This window comes from Dermacentor variabilis, chromosome 2 (genome assembly GCF_050947875.1).
Source record: "Dermacentor variabilis isolate Ectoservices chromosome 2, ASM5094787v1, whole genome shotgun sequence".
Taxonomy (NCBI): Eukaryota; Metazoa; Arthropoda; class Arachnida; order Ixodida; family Ixodidae; genus Dermacentor; species Dermacentor variabilis.
Window position 1 is genome coordinate 27581886 of NC_134569.1, and position 19533 is coordinate 27601418.

Below are 19533 nucleotides of genomic sequence, written 5' to 3' on the forward strand. Positions count from 1 at the left end.
CTTAACGATTTGCATCTTCAAGGCTGTGTTGAACGCACAAAAATGGATTTATATTTAGCTCATAAACTTTGCAAGTCACTTGGGTGGCAGAATGGTCTTCGTAGCGCTAACCCCTAAAAGCCCGCATTCCCCGAGAGCAAGACTGCAATCTGCCTCGCGCACATTGAAATGCTTGTTGTGCATTTTTATTCAAGATAAAATGGATATGGATATGGATATGCACCGTGCTGCCACATTTCCTCGCTTGTACTGCGAATCACGTGTTAACATGCCTGACTGCATGTCTGTTACAACACCAACAAAATGCCACTTAAACAGCTGATCGTTATACATGGGCTACTAGCCAGGCAAACTGTCATCAGGTTTCAGGTTTCTGGTGCGCATTTCAGCTGTGGCTTCGTGTGGCTGTAAGTGCAGCTGAGCACATACGCAGCCGTGCACGGTAATTTGCCATGTGTGCAAAGAGTGGGCGTGCCGAGACGACATGACATCATGTAAACTGTCTTCACGTAGGTTTAATATTGGAGACTGCATAGTCTCAAGTTTCGGTGACCTGTTGGAGCGAGAGGCAGACGAAGCATTCGTTCCTCGTTGCTGGCGCTTTTCATGGTAGCATTGTCCCAGTGTGGGCGACGCTATCCGCTGTGGTGGCGGAGTGCTTGCGAAAGCGTGGCTGGCTTTGCTTAATTCGTACCACCGATGTGAAGATATCGTGGACGTGACATAAAACCTTATCATTCGTCGCTGACTCCCAAATTAATGAAACTGAATTGTTTTCTCACTCAAATTTGCTTTTTTAGATTGCCTGATAATTCGCTAAATTCTGTGGACCCTCGCAAGAAAAATTGATTGGCTACTGTACATATTTGAATAAAAGGTCAAATTTCATTATAACGATGCAAATTACCGATTTTACCGGCTTCATTATAGCGAGGTTTAACTGTATTTAGCTGTGAACGAAAATTTGATGCACATGTAATATGTTGCTATCTTTTTCCTGGGATTTTCAAAAGGATTTGACAACTGTTCTATATAGACAGTAATTCGATATATCTGAGTATGATATATCCAGGATCGACTATATACATGTGTAAGCATCACCAATGTTCTTTATTATTGGCAGCACAGCAGGGGAGCTGCATATCACTTAGTGGCACAGGTATTTTTGTTTAATAAAAGCTCCCTGAATCACTCTTTATCGAATTCGAGAAATGCATCTGAAGTGAAATTAGACTATTTCAGAAATACATTGCCGTAAAATGTTCGTCAGTGTGTTCAGCAGAAGCAGAGTTATTGACAATCACGCATATCATTCACGGTGCTTCCATTCCTTGTTCAATGAACTCGTTACAACACCCGGCGGCAGCCGCACTATCTACATTACATAGCAGATCGCAGCTACATGCAACTGCAGCATTTGCTTTGTGCATGACAGGGCTAAAAAGTGTGTACTCGTGCTCATATTCTCCTGTCTGGCTGTGCTATGTGTGAACCTGCTTTGTCCTGCATCAGCTTGACTGACGGGTAGTAGCCACATCCAACTTGCGCATATTGAAGCACTGTCAATAGCTAATTACAAAATGAAGTCCGCCAAGGCAGCCAACCAGAAGTGACCAGGAGCGGGCGCATGCTGGCAAGTGTGCGTGTAGTCCGATCTTAAGTTTCGCATGGTTCAACGTTAGTTGAGTGTTTAAAACTAGTTGAAATTAGCGAGAGTCGACGGCTACAACACTGATAAGCAGGGTGGCCAAAGTTTAATTCCTAAGCAGACGATAAGCAGACGATAATCGGCTTCTTCCTAAAATATGTAATTATTATTGAAATTTGAAAGCAGATTTTCGCTTACTTCAGACTTTATTAAACTGCATCAAAGGTAAACACAGTAGCAGTAGGAAGAAGTGCACTGATCCAAGCAACCTTCATTGATGCAAGCGATATTGGCCAATAGCAGCCGCGTATGACAATCTGCTATATTACAAAATAAAGCATTCAGAAAAGAGTGAGGACGAGGCTTCTGTTGAAAAGAGAGTGTTGGAGAGAAAGGTGACTTCACACTGCACTTGCGAGATCCATGCGCCGCACACGATTGCCACATTTGGCTGAGATGTTCAGAGCAGCATATGCTATCCGCGGACTGTGTTTTTTCACCCAGCCTAAAGGGTGGTTCAGGTCCCCTTTAACTCTCCCTACGATGGAGAAAATAGGTGTTTTTTTGTAGGTTACGCTAGATATTTCTTCTGAAGGAATTACGGCGCTCGGTATTTTATGTAATACATAAACAAAAGGCAATATGAATGCACTTTTCACGCATAAAAGCTAATTAACGAGATGTATGTCATAAAAAAGGTATAAGTTACCAGAATCAAGATTTTGGCATAAATTGAGCAAAGTTTGTAAAGACATGCTCGTATCTACTAAGAAAGAAATCTACCAAAAATTATGAGATATACAAAATGTATGGCCGTCTAATAGGCACTATCACCAAAAAAATTTAAAATTTTCATCGAACACGTATTCCACTACAAAACTTTATCTGCAAGCACTATAGTTGGGCAGGCTGGGCTGTGGCCGCTGATATTCTGGGCTGGTTTGCTTTGTCGTCACTCTTACAGTCAAAGTCCAACGAAAAGGCAGCATCCTCAGACTCACTGCTGCTCGGTCCATTGATAAAATCAGTTGCAGATGCAGTGGAATCGAGAGATCTGCGATTTTTCCAAGCGTGTGCTCTGCTCCCTGAGGCGGCCATTTTTTATTTCTACTTTGACGATTTCACAACGTCGGAGCACGTTTAAAAATTATAGCCTGGCAGGAAAAAAGTGAACTGCTTAGAAAACAAAAATATAGTCACCTTCACATCCGATGGCGCAGTGTCCATGCGTGGCAAGGGCTTAGTGAGCGGCACAGAAGGTCTGAAAAGCAAAAAGTGAAAAGGTTTCACTTTTTGCTTTTCTTCTTTTCTTCTTTTGGTTTCGACGCTTCTGATGACTGTTGCCTGGGCCAAGGAAATATTTTCGGGTGGCCCTGCGCACTAGCAGCCTACCCCCCCCCCCCCGTGTACATAAAGCCCTGTTTCCCATGAATAAAGTTCAGTTGAAGTCCGGCGTTTGTGTTGTCTTTCTGTTCTCATCCGTGTTCAATTGTGCGCTGGAACGATGTTTCATAATGTGAATCGAGATAGCCCCACTGACGACGGCATGATCGTGTCTCGTATTGACTGAAACAAGCACTGCTTTCCTCATTAAACGCAGATTTATATTTTTAATTCTTCACAACAATCACAGATAGTGACCATTGGTGCTCTCATGTGGCAAAATCTTGACAAAAATAGGGTGGCCTATACCGTGACATTATATTAGTATACGTGGGTGCTCAGCCTTTGTAAGTTTTTTTCTGGAGCTCGCAATGCCCTGCCAAATCGGGCAGCAATACAGAGATCGGGCAGCGTGCGCTGCCCAATCTCGAAGGCCATGGCATCACTTTTTTTTTCTGTTATGCCCATTCTCGGAGGCCATAGTGGCACTGTGAGAACTTGTACCGATGGCCAAAAGAGGGCACCACATTGCCACTAGCTAGCACTAGAATTTGCAGCAGCCACATATGCTGCAACTTATTGCAGTAGCATTTTATTTTTGGAAGAGGTGAAAAGGTCAGTGTGGATAGTTAATAGAAGTCGCACTCCTGCGGAAGCCACCCATTGTTCTTTCCAATTTGGCAAAGCAGGGTATGAATATTGCTCTCACTTCTGAGTGTTGCTGGTGTCAGGGGTGCTATGTTTTTAGAGATTGCTCAGATCGAAAAATTGTGCCCACAAAGTTGCTATGCACTTTTGGAAGTAACTGCTGAGATTATAAGCACTTTGAGGATGGGCCTTTCATTGCGCCATAAGAAACTGCATCCTTTAACAGACCCTTTAGCAGCATATGCATTGTTAGCAATGAGTATTTTTGTTGTTGCACGCACTCGTGGCACACATTTGGAACTGCATTATGCCACACCATTTCTTTTTTTCTTTTTGCACTAATAAGAAACCTGTGTTATGCAAGAGAGCTGGTGATAAAGTGCTTCATTGTGTAGGTATAAACTTATAGAAAAATTATACTAAAAAAAAGGGAAGTTGTTCTATTCTTGAAACTGATGAAATATAAAACTATTTTTTCAGCACCATCTTTACCTGACTCCTGCATGCCACTAGGCATGAAGGCTGAGGACAACTTCACAAAGCTAGTACCTGTTCCACTGGGTAAATGATGTGGTCTCTATTATTCTGTTTACAATTTGCCCCATTTGTTGCAAAGAGAATGTTTGTCCAGCATAGAGTTAGCAAGTTAAGAGGACTTTTGCAAAATGTCCATGATGTAAAGCTTCCAGCTGTCTGTGCACTAATGCATCTTGCTTGTCATTAGTACGCCCTAACAGATCCACTTTTGCAGAATTGTGATATCTGTTTTGAGTGCAAAGTTACAAAGTTGTAAGTTCTTTGCTTCAAATTTTTAAGATTAACAGAGTTTCGACATTATTTGTAAGGAGGTTTGAGGCTATAGATCAGCTATGCTTCCAGTGGTCAGTAGAATTGTGCTTTCTGTCTTACATCCAACAAACTTTATTAAAAACTTTTCAGTGCCTGTCTAAGGCTCGCATTTCTGCACTTCGTGTTTGAATTGGGCAACCAGAGTTGGCCTAAGCTGAAGCTTTCTCTTCAGTAATAACCACAGGCTTAGCATAAACAAGAATACAGTCAATCGTTGATACTATAACAAAGTTGTACTTGCAGCAAGAAACTTAATTCGAGGTTTTAAAGCTTCAGCAGGATAAATACTTTTCACAAACTCACAGGACATTCTTGGTGGATAGTATCTTGTCAATAAGCACTTACAAACAAATAAATCGCAAGAAGGTCGGGCCATAATAGTACGATTATGAGCACCAGCGTGTGTGGTGCAGATTGCGTAGAGAGCAATACATCAGTGTGTCTCACAGTGTCTAAGATTTGCATTTGTTGCGTTGCACAGCGCGGTAAATCTTGGACACCATGACTGACTGCACTTAGTGCCCACAGCGGTCATCAGATTGCGCCTGCAAATGAAAGCAAAAGTGTAAAAAGATATGGATATTCGCTGTGAAAAGAAAAATTGCAGTTTCATCAGAAAGGCGGACCATTGATGGTGATAGCAATGAGACAACTACACAAAGTAAGGTTCGTAGTTTTATTGGTGTCACGTGTGCTCTGGCAAGCATGAACAGATTTGCATTTGTGTAAAGACTTGACTGTGTTGTCAGTGCATTGAGAGGAGCATCATGAGCAGGTGGTGTGTTGTATTACCCTGACAGCCATTTCCTTTTGAAGCGACTGTGAATTTATTTGTTTTATTATTTTGCTCGTAGGACCAAATGTGCTGCACCACATACTGAGTCTCAGCTTTGCAACTAGCAGTGATGAGGATATTCTACAGACTAATGTGGCTGGCTTTATCTGTGTGTAAGTTGCCTTCTTAATTCTCCTGCAGTATAGCCGAAACTACCTGGCAGATCTTGTGTACATGTATAAAGCACTCTATTTCACTGAGTGTGGCAAAAACAACAAAAGCGCCCGTTTTGATGTCGCATGAGCCAATCAGGAACAAGAACTGAAAGGACTTGCTCATTGCTTGATGCTGATCCTCCCATGTGCATTGCAATGCCTAATGGGCAAGCCCTTGTTTCTTTTCTGGGAGAGGCAGCCAGTTGTTATTTCCAATTTACTGATGCAACCCGTAGCTTTCATCACAATATGCAGTTTTCAAGGTGTTTCACAATTACACTGTTGTAATTTACTGTGTAAGTGCATGTCCCATAAGAACACAATAGTTTATTGCAGCCACAACATAATATGTCCCCCTTCTGACTGATGCATCTGTAGCGAACTGCAGCTGGAGGAAAAGTAATTGTGACCATACTTGTCACCTTGCCACAAAGGTACCGACGGAATCGGTGCAATGTTGTTATTTCACTTTATATTTCAGCATAGCTCAGATGGTTTTCCAGAGTAAAAGCCTAAAAAAATTTCAAGGTTTACTTTGTGTACTTTCAAACAGTGTAATCATTCTTTATTAATATTTATTATTAATTTTCTTCATTAATAACTAGAGCCCAGCAGAATCTCTATCTATTGTATCACATCAAGCTGTTGCAGGAATTTTGAAGTCGTCCTTTTGGCAGTCTTTTGTGCTTACAGCTATTCTGGCTTAATGAGCTTCGTGTTACAGTAAGGCCTACCTCTTAGGTATTCTGTAAGTGTAATCCACCAATCTGTCTTGACTAACATTTCTCGTAATTGTCACATTAATCTTCCCAGATGAACTGAGATGTATGTAAGAAGGGAAGTGTCATATCTGCTTTTGAAAATACTGGAGCTTACGGACTGGCAGTCCATGTTAGTTATGTTTGTCCCAATTTTAAACAAACATAAGAAGGGCTTGGCTTCGAAATTGCCAGTTATACAGCGTCACAGTCAGTACAAGCACTATACAGGAAGCTATGGCAATACTTAAAGACAATCAGTTCTGTGGCATACATAATTCTTGGGTAATATCTGCAGCTTGCAGAGCATCATCCTCTACCATTGAGTGCTATGCCGTCATGCCGATTTTTGCTACCACGCCACTTGGCAAGCTCTATATTCATGGCACTTCCTTTGTGTGTGTGTGTAGGTGTGGGTGGGTGGGTGGGTGCACGCCTCCGAAGCCCATCCCACGCACTCAGTAGTGCATTTGGTGTGTCAATGTCTAACCTATTACAATGCTCATGTTGCTGAAGCATCTTTCTACTCCAACGTTTGAGAAAGGCAATGACAGCACTGTCATGGCGAGCATGGCCAGCTCGGCAAAGGGGTTTTCACCCTGCGCATCCCTGTAGGAATGAACTTCTGCCCAGAAATCATTGGTTGTATTCGTAGAGCACCATTTTACATGCCGCAAATTGCTCCACTGCGTTTCACAAGCGGACATGGCTTCCACTGAGAGAAACTGCGACGCCAATTCCGTAGTTGGCTCGTGTATTGCTTTCAGCGCTTGGTCTACAGAGAGGAGAGAAGCTTTTTGAAATAGCTGAATGTTTTCTGAAAGCCGTTGATGCAGCTGGCTGAAGAGTTTCACCATGAAACCTCGAGAGCTAATGCGCAGTTTCTTTTCGTCGTCGCGTGACAGGCATGCATCTTGGAGTGCCATTTCAAACCGGTGACCAAAGTATGGAGATGCTCGTTGATATTGACCATTAACACGTCGTATTGGGAAATTGGTGAAGATGCTTTTGCGACTGTGTACTTCACAAGTATCATCAGATCCTCGAACAATTTCATTGAATCTTGTTTTTCCACTTGATAGGATTGGTTGATGCACTGAACTTTCGCAAGAACCCAGTCCAGCAACAGTACATAGTATTTGTTTTTGGGGTCACTGCACATTTTATAAGGCATCATTGCCGTGTAGCAATTTTTGTCACTTTGTGCTTTTTCAAAAGCTTCCTTCAGTTCAATCTATTAAGCAAGTGTCCTATTCAGTGCCGTGTGTATTGACAATGAGTATGTGTCACAGGCTAGCGGTATAATAAACGGAGTCCTCCATCGTTTATTTCACAGTATAAGCTTTGGTATTCCAGTTTCCTTGATGAGGAGTGAGCAAAGATCAGTATGTCTCTCTCAACAAAAATTCTATGTTTTGCGGCAAGGTAACCGACGAATGTGAAACTGCAAGCTGAAGAGAATGGCAGATGCATTGCACCATAACAAGACGAGGAATTTTGTTTCTTAGTCGAGTGTAGACGCCACTATTCACGCCCGTCATGACGCTTGCGTTGTCTACTCCAATGCTGAGAAGGTTTTGGGGTTCAAACCCTTAGACCGCAATCCTTCAAAAAGTGCTGAGGCGATGCCTTCAGCATTGCACTGTTTGAGTTCTTGCAGGGTAAGAAAAGTCAAAATAATCTCAGTTTTTGACTGGGAAAAATACCTGATGACAATGTCGAGAACCTTGATGGCACCAATATCGGTGGACTCTTCAGTCAGAATGCTGCACATTTGTTCTGCAATATCTTCCACAACAATTTTTCAAAATGCGGTCCAAGGATGTTCTTTATCAGATTAGTACACTTTGTGCAGTGAATCTTAATCTTAGATGCGACCTGGCTATCTTGAAAAATCCATTTGCAAGCTTCTCCCAAGTGTTCAGTGGTGTTCATTGCACAATCTTCAGCAACAAAAAAAGAAAGGTTGGTTTCTCCTTGCTGCAAAGGACTTGGCATAACATGTGGCATGACATCAGTTATAGCAGGCTGCTGAAGTCCCTTGCATGGCACACATGCCATGTGTTTTGTAGACGTGGCATACTTACTGATGCTCGCTTTGATGACAGCAGGATCACAATGTGCCCATCCCAATGAATGGAGCATGGATTGCCACTGGCTGGGCATCAGTAGTGTTGAAACCCTGGAGGTCGCATGGTAGCACTTCTAGTGCTTATCAAAAACTAAACTAAGGCATGGGTTGATAACCAGCGATCATAGCTTCTTCTTCATAGGACACGACGTGTTTGTTAGTTCATTCGCACCAAAGCATACAGGTAGACAAACATCTAATGTCGGCGGTACAAGTGTCCTCTCACTCTTCCACGGGGGCACGTGTCCCCATTGGTCAGGAGGCAAGGAAGCCTCTAGAAAACATGTAGAGTTTCTTCGTCATTCGGATGGCAGCGCGAGCGATTGATGAGGAGAGGGAGAAATTTGCACGAGCAAGGCTACACTCTCTACGGGTGTCATCAGTGTGCTTTCTTTTTTCTCAGTTCTCAGATTGTGTGGCTTGAGTGGGTCAGACTTCATTCACATGGCTCTAGTTTCCTAAATGTGTGCTGATTTCTTTGACACTGGCGAAAAATGCTTATTTCACATGAAATCAAAAATGGTAGCAGCATCAGCAAAGGGCAGTGCACCAGAGAGGGAATAACAAGTAAATAAACACAATATGCCCTAATCTACCCTCGGTTTCTGTTGTAACAGAGTGCCCAACAATTCATTCATCTTTGACATCAATTTCTATCATGTGCCTTCAGTCTGCATACGACCGACCGTAATGGTGGTGCAGTGTGAGCAGCTATAGTTTGAATGGTACGTGAAATGAGTAGTAACACCAGCTCTTGTCCTTGAAAGTGGCCTTGGCACGTCGCACTTTTGCAACCGATAATGGTTCCTTTTGTGGGTTTGAATTGATCACATTGGATAGAAACCGGATTAAGGCAGATTGTGCTGATTCTGATTGGAAGCGCCACGCATATCCTGAAGACCGGCAGCCCCTCTTCCATTCAGCATGCGTGATCCATAGAGAGTCGGGTGCATGGAAGCAGAACGCCTCGTGTTCACCACGCAGAAGCGTTAAGTGCCGGAGGTTCATGTTGTGTCCACAGAACGTTTGAGTAATAGGAATGCTGACACATGTGTATGCACATGTACTACAATATTGTACCGCAAGTATTAATTCAATGTTCATCAGAGCCCCCGCGCGATAAGCGACATCCGTCTGAAGCTGTGCCGCTGCATCGCCTCTTTTGTTTATGTGCTTTTCTTCAGTGACACAGTGAAGCAGACGCATTCACAGTCTTTTTTTGTATGTCCTTCTTTCTCTCGAGACTCTATATATCTTGGTCTAGTTTGTATCTTCTTGAAAAGCTACTAGATGGTTCTATATGCCTAATATCAGTACCATCATGTGTTGCACATGTGTAGCAAATATTTGTTCACACCAGAATAGTGATTCCAAAATGTCTCTAGACTAATGCTAGACTTAGCTATTATAGCTAGATTAGGAACAAGATTTTTAAATAAGGAGCTAAAACAGCCACTCGTAGCTAAATCAAACTCATTGTTAAAGGCAGTCAACCGTAATGTGTAGCACCACATGACATTGACATGGGATGCCTTGTAAACATTTTATACAACAACATCACAAGTTTTTGTTGCAGTTCCACCTACAATGTATTGAGCAGACCATGCTGCTTGCACTTTGGCTCGTCTGTGGACCAGGACTTCGGTCTGTGCCGCATCACAGGCTGCGCTGCCAGTTTTCTTCAGCTTGCACTTATGGTGGAATGCTGTCCGTGTTGTGCGTTTTTCTCTTAAAAGCCTAGAAACAAACAAAAAAAAAACAGATCTTGCACTTACCTCCGCTCTATGCTTACTGAAAGTTTGCAAAAAGATTGCATTTTATTGTTCGGATAGTTCGATATAACACTTGGCACTCTTGCTTGCTTTAAGAAGAGAAAATTAACACTTGCCTTTGGCTATGGAGAAGCCAGCTGCTGCCAAGGCAGCGGTAGCCTACACTTATGTCACTGCCTATCATTAGCTGCAGAAAGCAAAGCAGCCGTTCTGACAGGGTTGGCACGTGGGAAAGGCAGTTGATTTGAAGATAGCGATGTCTGAAAGTGATCAGCCACATCTTGTAAGGCAGCGACTGCCATCAGCAAAAGATCATTGCCACTGGACGATGAGGACAACACATGCAGCGCATGTGTATGTAAATGGAGAAAAACAACTAGCAACACAAATCTGGTGCTGGTGTGTGTGTCACAGTTTTGTGCAGTCACGTGACCAGCTGTGTTTATGGGGCCTAGCATGAAATTGCGCTTCTTTCGTTCCCCTCTGAAATCAAAACTTGGACTGGTCACTATAGACAAGGCTTGAAATAATTACCCATCCTATGTTGTAGCAAACAAGGTTCCCTGCTGTGATTACTGTTTCATTCGCTACTTATTACAACAGAAAAGACAATCTCAAGAATTTTTGTGCCACTGCTCCTTTAAACAAGAGGAAAGGAAAATTGCTAACACAGTATTATGCTGAAATGTAAAGTATGCCTCATTATGAGTAGTACCAAGAGGCAGGCATAAGGAACGCTTTAAAACTTTTCTGCCATGCATTGCCCTGTTTGCCTCCTTGCAAATTCACGTTCCGGACTTGCAGATACACTGTTTTATGTACAATACAGTGTAGTCTTTCTTTATCATTCAAAGTTAATTAGGCTCAAGCAGATGACATTAGAGTCCATGAGTTCACAGCGAGTGGGTGCGCAAACTTCAAGGTGGCATTGCCACACATCTTTCATTTTGATGTCCTTCTTTGCTTGTTGACGTTCCTTTCGCAGGGAGAGATTTGAAGACTAGAGAGAGAAGTTTAATGATACGAAATGCAGAGAGGTTGGCCTGAGGTATATTCCTCTAGCCAGCTACTCTGCGTTGGGGGATGGGGAAGAGGGAAATAAAGAGGGAAGAAAGAAGACTATATTCATTCATGTTAAGGACCTGTGTATTATGTGGCTAGACTTTATACCAAGCGGTATTACTTAGTTCCTTTGTCAGATTGCCAGAGTGCCCCGAGAACTTTAGGAAATTATGAAGTAAAATATTAGCATGCAGTTCATATGAAATGTAAAATGTACGTCCTTATTTACTGCACTGTATTTCCTACCTAGAACGGAAGTGGACATGGAGCGGCAAACACTGACAGTACTCTCACCACAACCAAGGCCTCTGCCGAAGGGAGTGTTGCTCTTGAGTGAAATTCAGTTCATGGATTCACACTGATTAATTCACTCTGCTTTCACTCTGCTTTGTTGATTGATTACACAGCTCACCTTTTAAATAAATCATCTCATCATTGTTCTCACTCCTTTAGTTTCATGATTGCTGTCATTGCCCAATCCTTGTCTGTGTGTTTATTTATTTAATAATACATACTGCAGCCCAATAAGGGCTATTGTGGGAGTGGTTATACATGGACAGCACAAAGGGGGGGGGGCAATCAAGCAAGGTTGAACAAGTACAGCAAACGAAATCTTTTAATAATGTCACTGTCACCAAGTGTAGACAAACATAGAGCAGCAGATGAATACTGCCACTTAAAGTGTTGCAGAGCTCAATAGTCAGCAAAGATGCCGATTTCAAAGATGTTAGACCGTGCAATTATGGGTATACTGTGCAACTATGGGTATAATTAATTCATGGTGACTTCATGTTGATTCCTTAGCAAATGTTAAAGGGACTCTGAAACGATTTTGACAATTTTGTACAAACGTACTGAGTCGTTAGGGTAAGTCCTGATCATTAATTGTCGCATCTAAGTTCTCCACGTAAAGCCTGTAATTCATTATAAGGTTTTTAAAACGTACATCACTACCGATCGCAGCACGCCACTCAGCTGAATTTTCAGCCGCCCCTGACCATTTGACGCAAGTTGCCCTAATTATGCTAGTAAGGCGAGGTATCCGATTGGCTGCCCAGAGTACATCATCAATAACTTTTTCAACTTTATGGTAAGCAAATGTCCCTAATAGTTGGAATGTTGGTTAATTTGTTTTAATAAAAAGCAAGTAACAGAAAGAGAACGTACAAACACAATTTCTCACTACACTTTAGCACTTCCCGCACAAAGCAAGCATCATCTGCTTGTGTTGCAACATGCTCCATGTTGACAAGAGCTGCACGGTCAGTGTTGATCTCGATCTTTCTTTTTGCAAGCACCAGAGCTTGCCCTTGTAACATTGTGGGCCGCAAACGTAGCGACTGGCAGTATGTCAAGCTGCAACAGTTCATCCCTCTGCAAGGCAGCAGACAAGCGGAGTGGCTGCAGCGCATCAGACTATCGTTATCCGATCAGTGCTAGTATTTGCAAGTTTGCAGCCGTCACTTTATGCTGAAGGATTACCACCACAATAATGTTTCTAGTGTCCGGTATTCGGGTAAGCACAAGCGAACTGGGTTTGGCTATTTGACCGTGCCGTTTCACGGCATGAGCAGAGGCGCAAACGTGAATGATTTGCACAGTGCAGCCACCTGGTGGCACAGAGCTCAACCAAACACAGTAGCAGTAACAAAGTGTATTCTTTGATGCTGGTGTAAATTTTTCGCTGGTGTGTAATCGTGAACATGTTGTTTTTGTAAATGTTTAAGATATTTTACACTTTGCTAGAGAAGCATTAGCTTTTTGTTTGGCTGGTTTAGCTCTGTGTCACCAGGTGGCTGGACCATCCAGACCGATCAGCCCGCTCCCGTATGTCCATGCTAAAGCTCCTTAATCAGCTTGAATTTATGCCTCCACCCATCCGTCGAAACGCCCAGCTCACTTGTGGTTATCGGAATACCAAACATGCTCGGCGCTGCGACAGAATGCTCCCAACACATGCTGCTTCGATGGCTTTTGCTTGGAGTCGACTGCCAAGCTGCTGGCGGAGAGGTTGGAGAGGCTTCACACACTTGCTTCTAGACAACGAGAAGTAGACGACACAACATGCCATCATGATGCAGAGCCAGTGAAGGCGGAGCTTATCCCTAATTGCTTGGCAAACAAGTTGAGAAAATGCATGGTTATGGAGGAGGGTAACTTGTAATCGTCCATAGCTTTCTTAATATGAGACGCTTCAAATTGCGGTACAGATGATTAACTTTAGCTGTACCCTATGCATCTACAAAATTTGTACGAACCGTTTCAGGGGCCCTTTAAGAGGGTGTTTGAGAGGTGGTAGAAAAAAATGATGATGCAGTGTAACGTTTTTAAAGATTCGGTATCCCAACGCAGAGAGAAGCATTAAGATTCAGCAAGACAACTTGTGGATGGAGAAAAGTAGTCATAGTGGTGAAAGATAAAGCATGTTGCCTTCCTTTGAACAGATTCCAACAAATTAATTTCGCATTGCTTACAAGGAGACCGAACAATACAAGCGTACTCCAACACTGGCCATATCAGGGATTTATACGATAACAGTTTAGTGTATCTGGGTGCTCTTTTAACTGTTTGCTATAAGTAGCCAAGCGTCCTCAATGTTTTTTGTATGTACAATCAATGTGCTTTGACCACAAGAGAGTATGGGTTAAAATAACACCTAAGTACTTGTATTTATGAACTCGTATTATTGTTACTCCATTGAGGAGTAATTAAACATCAAAGGTGAAGCTCGATTAGAAAGTGTGATAACTGCTTTTCGAAAGTTGATGTCATCTGCCATGAATTGCATCATGCACAGAATTGTAAATTAATGATTAAGGTGATGGGTGATGATCAACAGGGGACTTCATGGTGTCGCAACATGCAATCATCGGCGCACGGACATACTTTAGAAGCAATGCTACTGGGCATGTCATAAATTAGTAATAAAAACAGTAATGGGCCCAGCACTGACCCCTGTAGAACATCAGAACGGACCTTGACCACAGAGGAAGTGGTTGAAACAAAGGCGACGTGCTGGGAACGTTGATACAAAAAACTTGCAATCCAGTTAGCTAAGACATATTTTTTAGCATAACATTTAGTTCATGGAAGAGCTTAGAATGAAGTACTGTGTGGAATGCTTTTGAGAAATGAATGAAAATAGCGTCTGATTAGTTTCCAATATCCAAATCAAGGCAGATGTCGGATGAATTCACTTAATTGTGTTACAGTGCTAAACCTGCATTTAAAGCCATGTTGAATGATTGTTAAGTTCTTTGTTTCCAGAAATTCCATATGTGCTTGTAAATGACGTGTTCTAATATCTTGCAGGGATAAGAAGTTAAGGAAACTGGTTGACAGTTACATAGCTGCTGCTCATTAGCATGGAATTACCTTGCTTATTACCAACATGGAACAGCGATAAAGGAACACATTCAAGATTCCATCGGGGCCACAAGATTTTTTAGTATCTAGGTTGAACACAAGATTCAAAACACCTTCAACAGTGACTTCAATGTCTTGAATAGAGCTGTCAGAGTAAGTACCAAAAAAAGGAACTTCATCATTGTCTTGTGAAAAAACCAAGTGAAAATATTTATTTAGGGCATTAGAAATTTGTGCAGGGTTATTAACAACCTTTGACGTAGTTCAGTCTTCGTTCAGTAAGACCGAAGACCAAAACTTTCTCAGGTTATTCCTTGGCAAACGACGAAGTTGAACTTGAAAGAGGTGATTTTTGGCTGAATGTCTCCATGCTCCCTCCCATGTACAGAGTAGCAGGCTAGAGCATGTTAGCATAGGCCGACCTCTCTGCCGTCTTTCAAATAAATTCTCTATCCCCTCCTTTGTGTTGGCAACATGGGCAGAGGTGTCAGGTTTGGTTGGGTCCCTAAAGTGCCCGAGCCTTTATACTTGATGTGAAAGATGCAGTATCTTTCAATTCACCCACAGTATTTGCAGGTTTTTCTTTTTTGTTCAGTAGAACGAAATACTCAATGCACATTTTAACCGTATTCTCAAAGTATCTTAAAAAGTTATATCATCATGACTAACATTCAGCATCCTAAATGTGTCAAAATTGTCATCAAAGGTATCTATAATTGAAGCGTCACCCACTTTGTTAAAGTTACGAGATGGGCTAAAGAAGAAAACATGCCTTCAGAACGCAGCAATTAATAGTAACCAAGACAGCCCTGTGGTCTGAGACACCTTTAACCACATCACACTTGAAGCCCTTAGCTGCAAGGCTAAGGCCTAAGAACACCAAGTCTAGAACAGAACTTTCTCTGGTAGCGCACACCACTTGAGTCAGCCCAAGAGATAATAGTTGGCAAGAGTTGTGTATTGAAAACCTTTTAAGTGCTACAACAATCTGTACACGAAGGAACAACTAGGCAAAATATTACTGTACTGTATGTGCTGCCTATCACTGCAATTAAGTTTTCAAGATGCAAATCAACCAATAACTCGATTGACCATTTTGTTCAGTAGTTCTGCGTGATGTTTTGTTTTTATTTTCTTCCAGCACTGAGATGTTTCTTTTGTGTACCAATGCCTTTTCTATGTTCATTGTTTAGTATAAAAGGGAGAGAGATCCATCCTTGTCCAGCCTATTGCCCACTTGTGCCTATGGAGCAGTCAGTGTAGGGAAATAGACCAAAACTTGCGTGTGTGTAGAGAATGTGGGCACTTGATGCACAAAATGAGTGAATAGAGTTCAGCAAGGCATGGTTATACATGCCTGAGTTACCATAACCTTATCTTGAAAAGTAAGAACTATAACTTTAGTGGAATTGCAAATACTTATCCTTCACGAGTCTTGTTAATTAGGACCGATCTCAAACGTGTGGTTGGCCCACCATGATTTTAATAAATTCTGAAGTCATTTATTATTTAAAGCACTAATCACACAATCATGCACGTTTATTCAAGCTTTTAAACTTTCCATGGCCAATGAATCCAGTAAAAAGTGGCAGATAGGAATCTTTATTAGGAGTTATTAGCCAAAGTGTGCCTGCATTCAATATTCATGCTGCTGTGTATGCTTATGAGCTTCATTATGACACACCACCAACCTGGTCACCACAAAACTGGCTAGTATGTCCATTTGCTCCAATACCTGTTTGATGTTGACAGGCACCATTATCAAATGACATCAACAACCTGCCGACTGCAAGAGTAGCTGCATAGTATGTCTACCTGTTCTTACATTCATTTGCACACAACTAGCTGGTATACCTTGGTGCTACAAGCAGTAATTACATTTATATTGTAATCAACCCACTATGGTAGAAACAATATGTGGTCCCCATCAGTTAGGAATAATATGAGTTGGCTGTGCATTTACTTAATGAATATTTTTAAATTGTAGGCCAGCCAGACTTTGAGAGCATGCTTGTAATCAATGTGATGCTGCACTATACCAGTATGTGGCTTCCAGTAACTGTTGCATGCTGGTTAATTTAGTGTCATAAGAGAAAATAACACTATTCTGAAAGTCCATGGTCTTGTACAAGCTGATTTGCTTCCATTATATTTCGATTTCTACCTGCCTGCTTTTACAATAAAGCTGTATATAGCCAGCTGATTTGTACATCCATCCATCTGTCGCCTGTGCGCCAAAAAGTCCTCCGGTGCAACGCCATGCGCATGCGTGAAAAAAAAAGAGGCGCGCGACTGGCTGTGCCAGTAGTGACGTTGCTGCTCTCCATTGCAGTCGAGTGTGCGCGCAGCTGTTTCTTTCCGGCTCTGAAATGGGTAGGCCATGCATCATAAGTACTCCTGAGGAGCAGGCAGCTCTCAATCAGCAAGGTCGCAAGCAGAACCGGGAACAAGCTCGTCTATGCCATGCCGATGCTGCAGCCCATGCACAAGAACAGGCTCGTGCAGCTGAGTGCAAGTAGCAACTGTGTACCGAGGATCTGGCAACCTACCAAGCTGTCGTTTAATTAACCATTGGGATTAAGCCATTGATAAACACCGGGGCCACACGTTTCAGCTTTGCTGGTTAACCATCTGTACAGAGTGCTTGGGCAGTGATTTTTTTTAGTCTTTGCTCTAGTGTATTTTATTTTTCACTACATAGTCCTTACTTGAAAGAAGTGGAAATGTTCAGCTTGATTATTGCTTCCATGCAGTCTGAATGCAGACGTTATAGTGTTTAGCTTTTATAAACTACCTATTCATCCACACTGGTGCAATTCAGAGGGGTCACCTGGAAACTGATTGTGTCACCACGGCTTTTTAATGCAGACACATTCGAACCCTTAGGCCAGCAGCGTGCGAGTCTTACTAATAACAACATAGGGTACTGTAGAGCTACCATGGTCAGTTACAGTACACTTTGTAAACTGCAATAGAAGAGTGGTTGTTTTTAACCAGAGAGCCATTTTGGTGCACTTTTAAAAATTCCATTATTGATCCATTAAGTGTTTATTACTACATACACAGTTATACAATATTAAATGCATACAATCATTTATCGGGAAGCATCACTGTAGTATGTGGTTCCTAACCTTACTTTTCTGCACGGATTGATGTGGCTGTTTGCATTAATTACATAGAACTTAAGGCTGCTCAATTATGCAGTCTAATTAGGTGTATACAGAAGCAGCACGCTTGCTAAGCATTTTATTTCATTACACCATGTGTCAATTCCACTGGGCCAATCTAAAGAAGCATGGCTGCTTCAAATTTGCACCAACAGAGGCACACTTTCCGTTGGTGCACTCTACAGCTTCCGACTCTTACAAAAATTGGGAGCAACTGATGCATAAAAACACTCCTACATTATACATAAGCAGCACAAGGCCATATGCAAATGAATTGCAAACAGAAGCCAGCTGGCATGAGAGTGAGCTGCAAAATAGAGGTGTGTGGGAGTCCCTTACATAGCAGAAGTGCATTGGTGACAGCTACAGAACTGTTCAAGAAATTATGCAGATCCAATGCACAGTTTGGAATCTATGTGAAACAAAGCTTCCTTGGAGTGGTTAATTAAATGCTCTAAATCTTCTGCATCATGTTTCAGTGCATAGCGATTACGCTCCTGCTCGGTAAACCAGCAAGACACTGAAGTTCCACGATGCACCTCGCATGATCGATGAAGCTGCACATTACATTGTTTCTGGGATCAGCCCACTTTTCATCACTTTTCATCCCCGGGACTGCCGCAGTTTAACATTGCACTATTTATCAGAATAGGTCTACCTTACTCCGAGCAGGCGCACCAGAACCTGTGAAAGAAAGCTTCACTTATAATAAAGATCAAAGGCATAAATTTGTTGCACTGAGGATATTTAGGTGCTGTTTTGTTTTTTCACTGTGTAATTGAAGTACAGAATAGTTCCGGCAATCAGCACATCTGTAGGCACTGTCCAGATGGGGCTACATGTAATCCAATTTGCTATATGAGCGCTGCTCTGTGCATGAATGATTAGGCAAGACAGCAGCAATACCCAGCAGCCTTAGTCAGCAAAGTCCAGTAGGATTTCCCTGGGAGGCTTTGCTCTAAAACAGCAGCTGCGTCGAAAGCCATGCACGTGGGTATATTGCTTGATGTAGCCTCTAAAATACATGCAGGTTGTGAAGTTGCACAACAGCTTAATGGTTCATGCATCCAGCTCGAAAACTCCACATTGTTGCAGTGCCAAAAGTTTGATCCCAAGCAGTGTCAGTGGACAAAGCTTTGTGGAGCTTGTGGTGAAGACAACGGGGCAGTGCCACAACTGTGCAAGCTATTGAATATGGCATTGGATAGGTATTTAGTGTGCGGGTGTGGTCACAGCTATCACCTTGCCATAAATGAAAATTCCCAACCGCATTTTTTTTTTATCTTGTTTTGTTAATCTTCACTAATTTTCCAGCCTCCTCTTGGTGATCTGTACCTTTTACACATGGTGCTTCTTACATCCCAACCCTTAAATCTCCATCCTTGCCGAAGGGAATTATTTTTTTAAATGTTTGTTTCCCCTCTAACATGCAAACAGCACTGGAAAATACCCACAGCTACCTGCATTTGTTCCTGAAGCATCTATTTCTAGTCACAAGTGCTTCCTTAGGAGTCGAAATTTTGTCTTGTTTAGCTGTCTGGTGAAGCTCTGTCAGTTTGTCTTACCACATCACTTTATTGCCCTCTCAACGGAGACAACCTATGCCACCCCTAGCACAAGCTACAAGTACAGGGGGAGATATGCCAACAAAGTGATAGATCCATGACTAGCAACTTTTGTATTACTAGCTGTGACCAGTAAAAGCACAAGCATGCCTCTGGCACAACACCCCAAAGGCAGGGAAATTAGTAGACACTAA

General features: G+C 42.3%; 1 protein-coding gene across 1 annotated transcript in view; it reads left to right on the top strand.

Moving 5' to 3' along the window:
- cbc (protein CLP1 homolog) overlaps positions 1 to 11685 on the top strand; it is a 34256-nt gene extending 22571 nt beyond the window's left edge. The window contains exons 11-13 of the mRNA XM_075679987.1: positions 4160 to 4240; positions 5383 to 5476; positions 11492 to 11685. Of these exons, the coding sequence (XP_075536102.1) occupies positions 4160 to 4240; positions 5383 to 5476; positions 11492 to 11603 (287 nt within the window). The 3' untranslated portion in view covers positions 11604 to 11685. The remainder of the gene's footprint in view (positions 1 to 4159; positions 4241 to 5382; positions 5477 to 11491) is intronic.
- Positions 11686 to 19533: the final 7848 nt, after the last annotated feature.